Source organism: Chenopodium quinoa, unplaced genomic scaffold (genome assembly GCF_001683475.1).
Source record: "Chenopodium quinoa cultivar QQ74 unplaced genomic scaffold, ASM168347v1, whole genome shotgun sequence".
NCBI lineage: Eukaryota > Viridiplantae > Streptophyta > Magnoliopsida > Caryophyllales > Amaranthaceae > Chenopodium > Chenopodium quinoa.
In genome coordinates, this window is record NW_018743574.1 from 7,330,579 (window position 1) to 7,346,951 (window position 16,373).

General features: G+C 44.1%; 1 protein-coding gene across 4 annotated transcripts; it reads right to left on the reverse strand.

Annotated features, from left to right (window-relative positions):
* Positions 1–25: 25 nt before the first annotated feature.
* LOC110682440 lies at positions 26–15,431 on the reverse strand. 4 transcript variants are annotated; one of them, XM_021858781.1, is made up of 10 exons: positions 14,983–15,431; positions 14,693–14,895; positions 13,840–14,115; positions 13,369–13,427; positions 13,240–13,276; positions 13,080–13,151; positions 12,752–12,949; positions 12,501–12,671; positions 12,115–12,396; positions 26–307 (listed from the first exon to the last, which is right to left on the reverse strand). In XM_021858781.1, exons 2-7 carry the CDS (start codon positions 14,860–14,862, stop codon positions 12,769–12,771), a joined length of 795 nt encoding a protein of 264 aa, XP_021714473.1. In that variant the 5' UTR covers positions 14,863–14,895; positions 14,983–15,431; the 3' UTR covers positions 26–307; positions 12,115–12,396; positions 12,501–12,671; positions 12,752–12,768. The 4 variants fall into 4 exon arrangements, with proteins under 4 accessions (XP_021714473.1, XP_021714471.1, XP_021714474.1 ...); XM_021858779.1 differs by having other exon boundaries at positions 12,501–12,949; XM_021858782.1 differs by lacking the exons at positions 26–307; positions 12,115–12,396; positions 12,501–12,671 and having other exon boundaries at positions 12,834–12,941.
* Positions 15,432–16,373: the final 942 nt, after the last annotated feature.

A 16,373-nucleotide genomic window follows, 5' to 3' on the forward strand; every position in this document is an offset into this window, starting at 1 on the left:
CGAAGCTACATATGTACATTTGCCATTATCCCCTCTTCCTGTACTCTTCTCCGATCCTTATTTTTCATTGTATACATGTTTTTTTACAAGTTTACAAGAAGTTTATTGAAGAATATAACTCAATATATAAATAAAATAAATCAATTAATAAAAAAAAAAGTGCCTAATCTTATGCAATGTGTATTAGTGTATGTTTATGTTCAAATGTTTGGCTAACCCTTTAGGGTTCTTGATATCTTGGTATGATGGAACACTTTGAGAAGCTTCTTCTGTGACCTTGGTAAACTTTAGCCACCCAAAGTAACACCTGTTTGGGTCCAATTTAGTCCAATTGGGCCTAGTCATTAAATGATCCAATTAAAAGCCCAAGGTCAAGGTTCAACTCTCCAACTGTGCTAAAGTCAAAGATCAGTCCTCAAGGCAAGTCAATTGGGCTAAGGCCCAACTTCTCCATATATGCAAAGGTATAAAAGCCATCAATATTACATTTGTACATTCATTCAAAAAAGCCTCAAGCAATTAATTCTCTTGCATAGTGTTCTCTTTCTACACACTGTACTGACTTTAGCATCGGAGGGGCCTTCCTCAGCAACACCCCCGAGGCTAGTTTACGTGTGTTTACTGTGCAGGAAACCTTCCGCCCAACATCACTTAGACCGAATCCAGTCTTCTCCACTTCATCGGACCTTCGACAAGGTCCCATTGTTTTCACCCGAAACAATTTGGCGCCGTCTGCGGGGAAGACTTTCAAAAATCTTTAAGCCAAATTTCTAACCAAGATCATCTTGCAATTATCTTAGTAGCAATGGCTAAGAACCGCAAGAGCAAAAGCCTCCGTCAAGAAGCAGGCGAAAAGCCTAAAACCCCTACACCATCACCCTCCTCGGACCGGAACTCTCCCAAGGGTGCCAGCTCGGGGGGAGGATCATACATGGAGGATTCCCTTTCTCCCGTAATTCATAACTCTCATCATAGGCCGAGTCACTCTCGGTCTAGCAGGGGTCAGTCGATTATAGGACACATTCAATGCCCCAAAGCCAACCATCAATCGTCCGCTCTCATTCCAATACTCAGCCGAGGACCCCTCTGACGGGGCCCAGCTCGGAGGAGGTGGCAAGAGCGCTGGCAGTGCTCATGGAGGCAATGAGGGCACAAAATGTGCCGCCACCTCGTGATCGAACTCCTCCGCATACCCGACATCAGCGGAGGAAGCTAGACCAGGATGGTGGGAAACTTCCTTCCTTCCGGGAATTGGAAGAGTGGGAAGAGGATACCTGGAAAACTGAAAAAGAGAGGAAAAAGAACCCTTAATTCTTCAGAGGATCCTCAACCTCCCGACCAGAAACGCATAAGAGCAGCAGCTCAGCTTCTCGGCCAGAATCTATTCACCGAGAACAACCTGAGACTGTTCGCCGAAGCGTCCTCGACCGACTCGGCGGCAAGGAACCGAGCGTGCACAGTCGCCTCTCGTTCCCTGCGGCCGAGGCCCAGACTTCCCAGCCAGGGACGAAAACCACTCCTACCTCTCTAAGAGGGCGGAGCGCGGTCCCTTCGGCCAGGAACAAGGGCAAGGCCGTTATGCTACCCGCCAGTTCGCCATTCGAGCAATGGATACTGGAAGAGCACGTGCCCACGGTTAAAATACCGTCGCACATCACATATGATGGGACTTCGGATCCGAAGGACCACGTTGCCTCGTATGAGACTCATATGCATCTTTGCCCCAGATCCGAAGCGACTTGGTGCAAATATTTCCCAACCACTCTCAAGGGGGTCGCGCAAGCGTGGATCTCCAAGGGAGTAAAGTAAGGCTCTATAACAGGGTGGGATGATCTGTCCTCCAAATTTAGGAGCAAGTTTTCCACGGCAAACCGCCGAGAGAAGACTACTGCAGAACTCATGGGTCTGCAACAGGGGGAGACCGAAAGCCTCCGAGACTATCTGACCCGTTTCAGCAACGAGTCATCCAGCGTCTCTCAGCTGGACCAGGGGCTAGCCGTTTTTGCAATGCAGAATGGCCTTCAGCCCGGGAAATTCCTAGACTTCATGGTCATGCATACCCCGCAGACCTTGGAGGAAGCTCTGAATGCCTCGGATAAGTTCATCCGAGCCGAAGAGTGGAACAAAACAAAAACCCAACCTCAATCTGAGGGAGGGAAGCAAAAACAAACACCCTTGTCTGAAGGCCAAGGCCATAGGGCAAAGGGAAAAGCAAAGGCCTTGGAGCAATCTTCGGTCAGCGACCCAAAGAAGGAAAAATCCGCCTCATACACAGGCAGATACGAGTCCTACACTCCGCTCTCTCTTCCACGCGCCAAAATTTACAGCGTGACGAAGGAGGAGCAGAGTTACCGAAAGCCGAGACCACTCCCAGAGTGGTATCAGCGAAAAAATAAAAATCAGTGGTGCGAGTTCCACGAATCTCCGGGACATAACACTGAGGAGTGTATCCAACTGAAGGACCAGATAGAGGACATGGTCCGGAAGGGGTACTTGAAAAAATACATCGCGGATCACCGCGAGAAAAAGGAGTCCGAGAAGTCGGCAAAGGACTCTCGGCAAGATCTCGACTTCCCCCGGAAGAACAGTAAAAAGCCAGAGGGAAAATTCTCTCCGATCAATGTTATCTCGGGAGGAATATGCTCTCGGAGGGAACACAAGCGACACCTTAGGGCTCTGACTCACCAGGTGAACAACGCTGACATTCAGCCTCCCCAGTCGCCGGTGCCGAACATGACGTTCACAGCCGCCGGCTGTCGGGGGGTTACGTTCCCTCACGAGGATCCGTTGGTGATCATCGCCACGGTGGCCAACCACGACGTCAGTAAGGTCCTTGTTGACGGTGGCAGCGGAGCAAACATTCTGTTCCGAAAGGCCTACAATCAAATCAAGCTGAAGCCCAAGCACCTTACGCCGGTACCCTACCTGGTATCCGGGTTCAACGGGGCTTCAACTTATCCAGATGGGAAGGTGACCCTTCCTGTCACCATCGGCTGTGATGAGGCAGCCAGGAATGTCATGATTGAATTTTTGGTCATTGACGCTCCTTCAGTGTACAACGTGATTTTGGGGAGACCCATAATTCATGAGATCCAAGGGGTCGTCTCAACTTATCATCAGCTGATGATTTACGTCTCAGACGCTGGCTTCCCCGAAAGGATACAGGGCAACCAAAAGGACGCCCGAAGGTGCAACTACCTCAAGCCATCCAGTAGTCGCCCAGATGATGACAAGGATGAGGAGGAGAAAGAAAAAGAAAGAGAGCCAAGCACAAAAAAGCCGAAAGGCCTAAGTGCTTCGGCCCAAGGATCTGTACCCAGAGAAAAAGGGCCCGAAAGGGAAAAGGCTAGCTCTTCAGCTGAACCGAAAGATTCAGAGAGCCAGCCGAAGAACAAAAAGACTGGGACACCTGCTGACATAGGCAGCAGACCAGATTCTGAAGAGTCCAGTCCATTAGCAATGGATATGGACCAACAGACTGAAAAAGTTCAGTTGACCGAAAGAGACGTTGAGAAATGTGTAACAATCGGGATGGACCTTGATCCGATCACCCGTTGTGAACTTATTCAGCTCCTTCGGGACAACAGAGATGTGTTTGCTTTCTCGGCAGCTGATATGCCCGGGATAAGTCCAGACCTCGTCTCCCATAAGCTTAATGTTGACACAACGTGTCGACCAATTAAGCAAAAGAAGCGGAATTACTCCGCTAATAAGAACCGAGACATCGCAGCCGAGGTCAAAAAGTTGCTGGAGGCAAGCTTCATCGAGCCCTGCCAATATCCAGAATGGCTGGCAAATGTGGTAATGGTTCAGAAGGCCACTGGTACCTGGAGGATGTGCGTTGACTTCACGGACCTAAATAAGGCTTGTCCGAAGGATTTCTATCCCTTGCCGAGGATCGATCAGCTAGTCAATTCGACAAGTGGCCATGCCTTGCTTAGTTTCATGGACGCATTCTCGGGGTATCATCAGATCTCCATGCACCCCGACGATCGGGCAAAGACGGCATTCGTCACGAACGCTGGGGTGTACAATTACAAAATGATGCCCTTCGGATTGAAAAATGCGGGGGCAACCTATCAAAGGCTGGTGGATCAAGTTTTCGCCGACCAAAAGGGCCGAAACATGGAAGTCTACGTCGACGATTCGATCGTCAAGAGCAAAAAATCTGAAGACCATGTTAAAGACCTGGCTGAAACTTTCGCCACCTTAAGAAAGCATCAAATGAAGCTGAATCCGAAGAAGTGTGTCTTCGGCGTGAAGTCAGGGAAATTCCTTGGGTTCATATTCAGCAAGAGGGGGATTGATGCCAATCCCTCCAAAGTCAAAGCAGCGCTCGACCTTCCTGAGCCGAAAACAAAGCAGGATGTTCAGCGGCTCACCGGAAGAATGGAAGCCCTTTCGAGGTTCATTTCCAGAGCTTCGGATAAGGGGTTACCTTTCTTCAAAGCCCTGAAACTCCCGAAAACAAAAGAGCTCGTTTGGGAGAAAGAGCAAAAAGAAGCCTTTGAACAGCTTCGGGAGCATCTGGCTCAACTCCCGACGCTGGCTAGCCCAGCAGAAGGAGAAACTTTGTACCTGTATGTGGCCGTTAGCCCATCCACCATTAGTGCAGTACTGCTGAAGGAAGAAAGCAAAAGTCAGCAACCGATCTATTTTGTCAGTCATACACTGACGGATGCCGAGACTCGCTACCCTCTACTCGAGAAAGTCGCTTTTGCGGTAGTAGTAGCTGCTCGGAAGCTGAGGCCCTATTTTGATTGTCATCAGATAGTGGTCTTAACTGATCAGCCGTTGGAAAAAGTTCTCGGCAAAGTTGAAAAATCTGGTAGGCTAGCCAAGTGGGCTTTTGAGCTCACTGAATTCAGCATCAGCTACCGTCTGAGGGCTGCCATTAAGGCTCAAGCTCTAGCGGATTTCTTGGCCGAATGCTCATACCAAGAAGCGCTAGACAATGAAAAGAAAGTCTGGACCGTGTTTACGGATGGATCTTCCACCGAAAATGGTTCGGGGGCAGGAGTAGTGATAACTTCTCCTGAAGGCAAATCCTTCGAGTACGCACTGAAATTTTCTTTTAAGGCCTCGAACAACGAAGCCGAATATGAGGCAGCGATCGCTGGCCTAGAATTGTGCATCTCCCTGGAAGCCGATCATGTCTTCCTGAAAACAGACTCTCAGCTAGTTGCATATCAGATCAGCGGCAGCTACGAGGCCAAAGAGCCCTCCATGATAGCTTATCTTGCCAAGATCAAATCAGTCATTGCAAAGCTGAAAACTTTTGAGGTTCAGCTGATCCCAAGGGGTCAGAATACTCAAGCCGATGCACTCTCCAAACTTGCCAGTTCATCTCTTACCGAGCTGAACAGATCTGTATATGTAGAAGTGCGTCGAGAGAGAAGTGTCGACGAAGCACCTGAAGTGTGTTGCGCCGACCCAGAGCCTAGTTGGATGGCCCCATCCTAGCTTTCAAGCTTCGGGGAGAAACTCCCGAAGATAAAGCTTTGGCCTCCAAGATGAAGAGAACCAGCTCAAGGTTCATTGTCTTCAGGGGGGAACTTCTGAAAAAGTCCTTCTCAGCCCCATTGCTGAAATGCGTGGGACCAACAGATGCAGATTATATCCTACGGGAGATTCACCTCGGCATCTGTGGGAACCATATTGGGGGAAGGACCTTAGCTCACAAGGCATTGAGGGATGGATATTACTGGCCCACCATGATCGCAGATGCTAAGGAGCTGGTCCGGAAATGCAAAAAATGTCAAAAATACGCTCCAGTTATCCACCAGCCAGCAAGGGATCTTCAGCCAATCCTTAATCCACTCCCGTTTGCCCAATGGGGACTGGATATACTAGGACCATTTCCAGAGGCTGTGTACCAGAAAAAATGGCTGATAGTTGGTGTTGACTATTTCAATAAGTGGATCGAGGCCGAAGCAGCCTCGAACATTACAGAGCAAACTGTCAGAAAGTTTATCTGGCAGAATATCATTACTCGTTTCGGCATCCCGAGAGTATTTGTCTTCGATCATGGGAGGCAATTTGATAACTTACCACTGAAGCGGTATACAGATCAGTTCGGCATCAAACTGGCATATTCAGCGGTATGCCACCCGCAAAGTAACGGACAAGCCGAAGCTGCAAATAAACAGATCCTAAATGCCCTCAAAAAGAGGGTGGAAGATCAAAAGTCCAAGTGGCTAGAGGAGCTCCCTGGAACCCTTTGGTCCCTTCGGACAACTGAAAAAGAGGCAACGGGCTATTCACCTTTTGAACTAGTGTATGGTGCCGAAGCCGTTCTTCCAGTGGAAATTGGATCTGAGAGCCTACGAGTGCACCACTTCTCGGCTGAGAATGAGCGACTGATGAGGGAATCTCTCGATTTCCTCGACGAAGTAAGAGACTCAGCCCGAAACAGAATGGCTGCTTATAAGCAGAGAATCAGCAAATTTTACAACCGAAGGGTCCATGCAAGGCCTCTTAAAATTGGAGACCTTGTCCTTCGGAATGCTGCTGCAGTTCAGAAAGGCCGAATCCATGGGAAACTCTCAGCTGCATGGGAAGGGCCCTATGAAATCTGTGATGAGCTTCAGCCAGGGACATACCGACTTCGGCAGTTAGATGGAACTGAGTTGAAAAATCACTGGAACGCTGATGTACTGAAAAAATATCATATGTAAACCCTTCGGGGGCAGAACAATCTTTGTAAGTACATTTTGAATTAATGAAAGGTCTTGGAGCCACCATTTATATAAATATTTGCAACTTTTTATCCTTTCAAAGTTTTCTTGGTTCTATCTACTCTTTAAGGGTTTTTTATTCAGCCTCGTCTGAAACCTTTGCCTTCGGGTAACTGGGTTTCAGATTGCTGACAAAACTCGTCTTTTTAAAGAACACTGGTCTTTCAGCTGAAGTCAAACTTTAGTAAGACTTGTTCTCCAAAGGCATGAGTCCATGGACAATTCTGGAATATTGCCTTAACTGAGCCTTGTATTCCAGAAAGCCATTATCCGAAACATTGCCTTCAGTTGGCCCTGTGTTTCGGATATCCATTTTTTAAAGATAGACAGAAAATCAAGGATAACAACAACTGTTGGAAATTGTTTATTCAGCCTCGTCTGCAAACTTCGCCTTCGGGTAACTAGGTTTCAGATTGCTGACAAACTCTTCTTTTTAAAGAACTCTGGTCTTTCAGCTGAAGTCAAGCTTCAGTAAGTTTGTTCTCCAAAGGCATGAGTACATGGACAAGTCTGGGATATTGCCTTAACTGAGCCTTGTATCCCAGAAAGCCATTATCTGAAGCATTGCCTTCAGTTGGACCTGTGTTTCGGATACCCATTTTTAAGAAATAAAGAAATTGTCTATTCAGCTGAAGTCATACTTCAATTTCTGGGGGGGCAAGAGGCACTACCAGTGCAAGTTTATGTTCAGCAGAATTAAAGAAACAGTAAAGCATTCAAAGACAAAGCAGTTGCAGAAAGGGACGTCAAATTAATAATTCACGCTCAGAAATTGAGCTACAAGTTCAAATAAGTTAAAAAAAAACTATATCGGCAGCCGCCCACAAGCAGAAAATAACAGCTGCCGAAATACGTACAGAAGCAAAAAATAAACTGTTTGTACGACAAGGCAAGCTGAAGCAAAAAACAAACAAGGCAAAAATTCAGAAAGCGGCAAGTCTAAAGTTGAGCGCATGATGAACCGCAAGATTCTGAAGACGACTGCCCGAGTTCCTATGCTTCAGCCCGAGGATCAGACTGATCAGCATTGTTGGGCCCCATGGTGGTCTCAGCCCCAGCAGCAGAAGAAGCAGGCTTTGCACTCTGCCGAGCCTCCCTTTCCCTCTGTTCAGCCTCCAACTCCATTCTTTCAGCTTCTTCTTCGGCTTCCTCAGCCTTAAGGATTTCAGCTTTGATTGGAGTTGCATATTTCATATGAGGGTCTTCGGGATCCTGGACCCATTCAGCACATTTGGACCAGCCCAACTTCGGCTCAGCATGTAAGCAGACTCTTCGGCACACTCTGAACCCGTTTCTGAAACCCATTTCATACTCTTCTTGGGTATAGACACGGACTTTGAGTAGAGCCTCAGCATCAGCCAACTTCTTCTTTGTCTCCTCCAAGTCTTCCTTGGATTTCTTCAGCTCATCGCCGAGCTTGGAGGAGGAACCTTTTAGCTCATTCAGCTCCTGCTGAACTTGGGAAGCCTCTGTCTGAGCCTGGGCCACTTCTTCCTTTTTGGCCATCAGCTGATCCTCAGTTTCTTGGAGCTTAGCTCTCTGAGCTTCAGCAGCAGCAGCAGCCTCTGAGAGTTGGACCAGATTCTTGCCCTATCTACTTGGAGCATCTCTTCAGCAGCCATTCTACTGGCTTCAAGAGCTTCCAGCTTTTGCTGCACTTCAGCTTGTGCAGCAGCTCCTTCCTGGATTCGGCTCTCAATGGTATCCTTGAATTTGGAGATGTCCACTCCCATGTGCTCTTGGAGGAATTTTTCCCCTTCCATCAGTGGGGGAAAAGCTTCCTTTTCCATAGCATCGCAGAAGGTTTTAAGGGCTTCAACAGCTCTTTTCTCATACTCTTCACCCTTATGCTGCTTCTCTTCAGCTGCTGCTTGCTTCAGCTTAGCAAGCTTTAACTCCTCCTCAGCTACCTTTTTGTCGTGCTCGGCAGCGTCCACCCTATCTTGTAGGGTATCTATCAGCTCTACAGTGAGAGTCTGATTGTGCACGAACTGAAACAGGAGCACAAGTCAACATAAAATAAATAATAATAATAATTGAAACTGAATTGAAGAGCTGAATTGAAAAAGAGATAAAGGCAAGGAGAATCACCTGCATCATTAGTAGTTGGTTAGACCTGGCTGGGTCTGGAACTGATCTGCTGGATTCGCCCATCCCAGCAGTGGCCATCAGCGACCAGATTCTTGCCCTATCTACTTCGGACATCCCAGCAAAATCGCCAAAGTAGGCTGCAACACCTTCTCGGTTTTGACCCCATATGAGGTCCCAGATGTGATCTGGGATTGGAATTCGAGGGGCCGAGAAACCCATTTCTCCATACTGCAGCGTCTGGAAGGAAGGGAAGGATGACGATGGAGCTTCTTTAATCTTGGATGGCTCGGCATCCCCCTTCTTCTCAGAAGAGTCAATTATTATGACTTCTTCTTCTTCAGGTGTGAGGACGAAGGCCTCAACCTCTCTTGCAATGTCTGCCGTGAAACCCTCAGCACTGGGCATCACGGCATCCTCATTCCTGTGCTCAGCAGCACTCTCTTGAACTTCCTCTTGGACCCCTCCCTTAGGTTCGGGAGTTTTCTGATCCACCTCCATCTCGGGAGGTGGCGGAGGGGTCTTTGGAGGTGATTGAGGTGGTGGCCGGGGAACCCTCGGCGATCCATTGCCTTCCTCGGGTTCCCTTATTTCGACGCCGATGGTCATCGGCCTCCGCTGAAAGTCATGCGGGCCGATGATGGCCATTCTTCGGCGCCTTTTCTGAAGCGGCTGCTCGTCCATGTCTGAGTCTGAAGACTCTTCTTGTATCTGGTCTTCGGGACGAACAGGGGCTTTCCCTTCTCTATGTCTATTACTCTCTTCGGACTGTAAAAGACAGGGGGGAGGAAGAATGTGAGTACAAATAAAAAAAAAAAAAAAACAGAAACAGACAAAACTAAGTCTAAAAGCTCACCGAGTTCTTCAGCAAAGCCTCGTCTTCTTCAGCTGCCCTAGCTGCAGCTTCTTCTTCAGCAGCCCTGGAGGACCCTTCTCCTCCTTCACAAGCTTCGATAACCCGTGCAACCTCTTCGGCCGTACGGGCAGCTTCAGCTTCTTCGTCTAACAGCTGAAACCAGGGATCTCTCTTCTTCCACCAAGGCTTCTGCCTCTGATACAGAGCAACAACCTCAATTTGGAAGTGGGAAGAGTCTAGATGAACTTCCCTATGCCTCGGTTCAGTGATATAGGGGGCCCGATCCGTTACAACTCGTTCTCGGTTGACGCCAAGACGAGCGTAGTTAATGCCGACGTTGGTCTCGTCCCGCTCTGAAAAAGAAGAGGGAAAAGGTCAGTTCAGTTAGGTTGACACAGCATAAAAGAGCGAAGCGAAAGAGGAAAAGAGATAATTAGAAGGCCTCGGCCCCAGCCAAAGAAGCTTACCATCCTTAAACTTTCGGCTGAGGCCGACAGCTGCTAGCATGTTCTCTTGGAAAACATAATGCGTATCGGGGAGCCAAGTCTCCGGGATATGCTACATTCGGCCGCTGCCCCCCCGGTTCGGCAGCTTGCCGAAGATGTTCTGTTGATTAAGGTTCGGATCTGGGCCGTTATCTTCAAGGGGACCTAAACTTCCCATGTCGGGATCAGGCTCAGCAAGATACCGGGGAGCGCTGAAGACGCAAGGGTGGCTCGGGTCCGTGGGTGCTCTAACACAAATCCATTGACCTCTTCAGTCCTTGTCTGAAGAGTCGTTCGGCCACATGGTTAGGTACTGGGGCCGAGACTCGATCCGGTACCACCCAGAACCGTGACTTCCGTGCCCACTTTGAATATTTGGCACTAGCCGATGGAGCTTTTTGAAGCAGTGCAGGTTCGTCACATACCTGAAGAACTTGCAGACCCATAAGTATGTCATCACCCTTCGGATGCTAATGGGAGTTAGCTGACATAAGGAAATGTTATAATGGATCAGCAAGTCTCGGACGAATACGTCCAAAGGGAACCTCAGCCCATACTGAAGTTGTCTTGTGTACACCCCCACATACCCCGGGGGTGGACGATGAATTCTATCGGATGCCACAGGCATTCGGCACCAATACCCATCAGCTTCAAGGATGCCGTAATGCAACTCGAGTTGTTCGGCAAACCAATACTGTTCAGCATTCTCCACCCACCATGGGTAGGGGCGGTTCTTTATCATGGCCGAAGCTACTTCGGCATCCTCCCACTCCGAAAACCCGGGAAGGATATCCCAAAGGACAGCGGGAACTTCATCGTCCCGCCCAGAAGCGCTCGACCCCTCCGTTCTCTGAGGAGGAGCCGAAGAAATGGGAGTCGCCCTAATCCGTTCAGCAGGGTCAGACTCTGCTCTTTGTCCATTCCAGGTCCCAATCCTGTTCCTGGGATCGGGAATTGGCCTTGCTCTTCTTGGAGCACGGGCTCTACCTCTAACTCCTCTCACCATTGATGAATTTCGAAGAAAAAAGTCGAAAAAGGGGAAGAAGTTCAAATTCGAAGAAAAATAAACTAAAATCAAAGGAATTTACCTTAATCTGAAGCGAAAGTTGTCGATTTACGAATTGGTAGTGACGAGTCTCAGTTTCTAAGCTTAATGCTCGGGGAATTTGCGAAGTTTTGATGCGGGTTCTTGGGTTCTCTCGAGAATTCTGGGTTTGTGTTGGTGAATAAGTGAGGAGAGATGACGCGCCTCTAGCTATATCTCCAGAAATGGGAATACGGGGAGTCCGCGTTTCAATTTCTCTTAAATACCCCACTAAGTAACCGTTAAACACACGACCTTGCGATTAAACCGCCCATTATCCGTCCAACTTCCACAATTATTCGCCTTAACTGTTGTTATCTCATTAATTACGGTTTAATTACGGTTTAAATTCAAATTTTTTGGATTAATTAAATCATTCACTTCCCTCCTTTTCTGATTAAATCAAACCCGACCCGTCATCCTTCCAAATCGGGTCTGGGGGGCAAGTTGTTTGGGTCCAATTTAGTCCAATTGGGCCTAGTCATTAAATGATCCAATTAAAAGCCCAAGGTCAAGGTTCAACTCTCCAACTGTGCTAAAGTCAAAGATCAGTGTTCAAGGCAAGTCAATTGGGCTAAGGCCCAACTTCTCCATACATGCAAAGGTATAAAAGCCATCAATATTACATTTGTACATTCATTCAAAAAAGCCTCAAGCAATTAATTCTCTTGCATAGTGTTCTCTTTCTACACACTGTATTGACTTTAGCATCGGAGGGGCCTTCCTCGGCAACACCCCCGAGGCTAGTTTACGTGTGTTTACTGTGCAGGAAACCTTCGGCCCAACATCACTTGGACCGAATCCAGTCTTCTCCACTTCATCGGACCTTCGACAAGGTCCCATTGTTTTCACCCGAAACAACACCAAAATCACCATGCTTATTGAAAGACAGAGTATCGAAATCCATAAACCATATGTAGAGACCTTAAATGGCTTGCATTGGTGCATGACCGCATCGGATATCCGATCTTTGACAAATGAACAATGAATAAGGTTCTCCAAATCAGGATAAACATTAGTCAAGTATTCAATTGATCGAATGTAAGCATATGCCATCAAATAAGTTGGTTTCGGAAGAAATTTCCCCTTGCCTTTACACGACTCCAAGGATGATAACTCATTGTCACACGTAAATTTAGCAAGAATCTGCATGAAAATTTAAATGGAGTTCACATCAATTATTATAACTCCATACTTGTTGAATTATACTCCAAAATTAGATAAGAACAGATTTTAATTAGTTTACTTACACCAGGTAATTCGCGAATTGGAATGGCATGCTTGGGGCATTTACCAGCTAGATACTTGTAATCAGGTGGACCAGCAAAAGGATCACAAATTTTCCTATCTCCAAAAGCATTTTCATAATGCAATTCATCTAATCCAAGCTCCTTGGGCATTATTTTCATGTTTAGATTCAACTGCATTTTCATATTACAATGTACATTACTTCGTATTTTATAACAATCAAGCTGAAAAATTGATACATTATTGTACATACGTCTAACCAAATGACTACTATATCGCAACAATAGACTGTGTTAACATTAGGCGTATAATATCATGGACAGTTTGGCCAAGTACGGTGATGACAGTTTGTGATTTTAACGCGTTTGCACAAGGCAGTAATGAGCTTAAGCTGCTATTCACAGGGTTGTCTTTGAAATCTTCAAGTGCTGTGCACGTATCTTCTGCAAAACTGCAATATTAACACAATGATGGTGGAAACAACGAACAACAAAACTCAAAGTTTACATAATAAATTGATGACATTAATCAAAGTGAAAGTACTAGAAAATTAAAGTATGTCACGAGCTTATTATACTCACTTGTGAAAAAAGAAATCTATGCCAGTCAAAAACCAACATGCCATTGTTAATATCCAGCAAAAGAATATAAGACTGCCAATGAAAAATAACATTGATCAGCTTAATATATATATGAATATATCAAATTGATATCAAGTTCGGTTTACAAGCTAATACTTACATGAAGAATCTTGGGTGCCAGTGTAACAAGATCAAAACTGTATTAAAACAAGAATTATCTTTAGTATATCAAACAACACGAGCAGTAATCAAAAGGAAGAAATACAAAAAATGAAGGAGAAAACCTCACCTACACTAGCAACCAAAAATAACAAGTTAACGGTCACAACTACAAGGTTTGTTATGTACCTAAGTATAAAGGACAAGTAGAGGATAAATCAGATAAAGTGCTGTTAGAAAGACATTTAGATAATGCGTATATATATATAATACAAATTAATACTTCCTCTGTTCTTTTTTACTTGACCTGTTTCTTTTATCACGTTTGTCAATGCAAAACTTTAACGATTAATAACTTAAATTCTCCATAAGTAAAAATTATAAAAATTATATATTATGATAGTACTTATTGAGACGAATCCAAAAAATCATACATGAATATATTTTTTCTTACATATTATTCACAAAAGACGGTCAAAGAAGGGGTAGTGAATAGTGTAAAAGTCAAAGCGGGTCAAGTAATAAAGAACGGAGGAAGTAGTACAATATACCATCTAAGTGAGATTGATCAAATTACCCAATAAGTTAATGTAATACTTACAGAGCCCAAGTAGCTTGATCAATGGAATGTTCGTTCTTTTGGATAAATTTTTTGATGTTGTGAGATTCATTTCCGAGTTGTAGACTTGTGGCGTCTAATAGAATGCAAGTTTCTTGATCATATGGAGTTAGGAGGGCTTTTATGTTGGTCATTACTTTGTTTATTTTGTGAATTGTTCTGCGTGCCTCATTGCCTGCCCCTAGAATTGTTTCTTTCAGTTTCTTTGTTGTATGAAGACTTTTCTGGTTTTCTGCTATCACGAATCCTGTGGCAATCCTTCATTATTGTCAAGGCAACAATGAGAATATTAGCGCAACATACTTAAATCATATGCACCTTTATTTGGTACTTAATGTGTACAAACTCTAAATTCAAATGCACATGTACAAACCATTAAAATTCCCAAAATACTATAGTGTTATACGTATGTGTTTTACGTACAGACAAGCCTTGGTTATTTACTAGTGACCTTGTGAACGATTTACAATTAAGGGTGATAGCCTCGTGCGACAAAGATGGTTTATCACGATTAATTCCGTATGATAAGCTAACAACTAAGAGAAAAATTGAGACAAACTTTAACAGTAAAGAATAAGAGATAGAGACGGACAAAAACAACCCTTTTACGATATAAAGCCACTTGATAAGAAAAATGGAACAACTAAAAAAACGGAGAGACTATACGTGTTACGTGTACGTCACAGTCCTTTGTTTTTAGTTAGTTACATACTCCTAAAACAATCCAATTTTTAGTTACTCACTAGTATAAGACGGTGACACTAGCGATGATTTCCGAATATCATGCATTTAATAAATCACAAAATAATGTAGCATTGAAAATTGAAGCACTTACATGGCAAGGAGCGTGAAAAATAGCAGCAGGAAGAACACCAAATAATATGAAAATTTCGAATATTTTGATTGATTAACCGAAGAAAATTGATTATTGCTGCTCCAATAATAGTTCTTGATAATCAAGAAAATCCCAAATCCTAATCCACATAACATCCACACTCCCGCCATTGCATACCCATGAACTCCCGTAAAAACAGCCGACTGAAAAACAGAGTATCATTGTTAACACAACTTAAAACAGGGGATTATAAAGAATTAGAACAAAAGAAAAGAAACTTAAAAACTTACAGCCCAGTAATGTTTGCTTTGAAGATTGTAACCTCCATGATAGAACTCAAAATGCTGCAATGGATCACGCCTATGAATGTTAGAATCTGACAATGATGAAGGAAAGCGAAGGGGAGATTGGAGGAAAGAATGGAAGAAGAGAGCAAGAAAAGAGAGAAGAAAGTGATGAAAGGATTAATTTGATGATTATGGTGATGGGTTAATTTGGATTTGGACATTTGACATAAATGAAAAGGTAAACTCCCCGTGTATTGTTGGAGAGTAGTTGTCTGAAATCAAGTGATGATGAAAAGAGGTTTAGTTTGTGAATTGTCATGAGAAATCGATGAGAGAAAAAGGAAAGAGGAGAGTAAGGGAGATTCAGAGTGTAACTTGCTTAGTCAGGTAAGAATAGCTTGTGACCCTGGTTTTGGGGAAGGAAGGGTTTCTCAAGAGAGGTATAAATTATGGGGTCAGTAACGAATCATATTAAACCCCCTCTTCCCCCTTAATCACCATTTATTAATTAGTCTTATTTGGTTAATTCTTTGTGGTGGTAATGGTATCCAAGAGAAAAGAAAAAATTTGGGATCATCTTCATTATTTACCCTTGAGACTTTTTAGATGAAACAATTATAAAGTTTTAAGTTAAAGAGTCAAATGTTGCACATAATTTGAAACAGATAGAGTATTATCAGATGGAGGTTTGAGGTCAGCTTCATTAAATTTATGCTTGTGGCAAAATTATAGTGATACTGTGATAATATATATGGATGCGTTTAGTTTGTGGCGGCTTCTTTTCTTACTAGTTATTAACTTTTGCTCTCCTCTAAGAAAGGCTTTTATTTTGGTCGACTTTGATCACTTTTATGGGTATTTGTTTTCACTCCTTAGCATCTCCACCAAATGAGGATAGCATGCTACTTTTCTAGTTTTCTTTCACTTTGTTGAATTGTGGTGAAAACCATAAAACAAAATAACTATAATTTCAAGAGTTAAAGACCAATCAACCAATCATTATTTGTTTGATTAAATTTAAGATCCAATTGAAGCACTGACATTTACCTACTCAACATTAGATAAGGTCACAAATTGCGGTATATAATTCTATAGTTTTTTATGTATTTATATACTTCATATGTAACACACTTTATAGACATGCTATTAGATAAGGTGATAAAAAAATGTAAATGGACATATTAAATTAATATCAAAATAAGTTAACACCATCTTCTAATAGGTGGCAAAATTATCTCAGTTAATTTACTCTTTTACTTAGTCCCTTATCTTGTTTAAATGTGTGCCACAGACATGTTGTGTTCACCTCATTTTCAATTATTTAAGATGTAATAAGTTTAAACTAATTGAGTTATCAATGTAAAAATTACAGCTATAATTAATTTTTTTTAGAG

Bases quoted from the DNA above. Each gene is read 5' to 3' on its own strand.
- LOC110682440 (XM_021858781.1), bottom strand. From the start codon at position 14,862: ATGGCGGGAGTGTGGATGTTATGTGGATTAGGATTTGGGATTTTCTTG. The intron at 13,428-13,839 runs GTAAGTATTACA...CTTTATACTTAG, and splicing joins GATCAAGCTACTTGGGCTCT to GTACATAACAAACCTTGTAG. The intron at 13,152-13,239 runs GTAAGTATTAGC...TTTCATTGGCAG, and splicing joins TGGCACCCAAGATTCTTCAT to TCTTATATTCTTTTGCTGGA.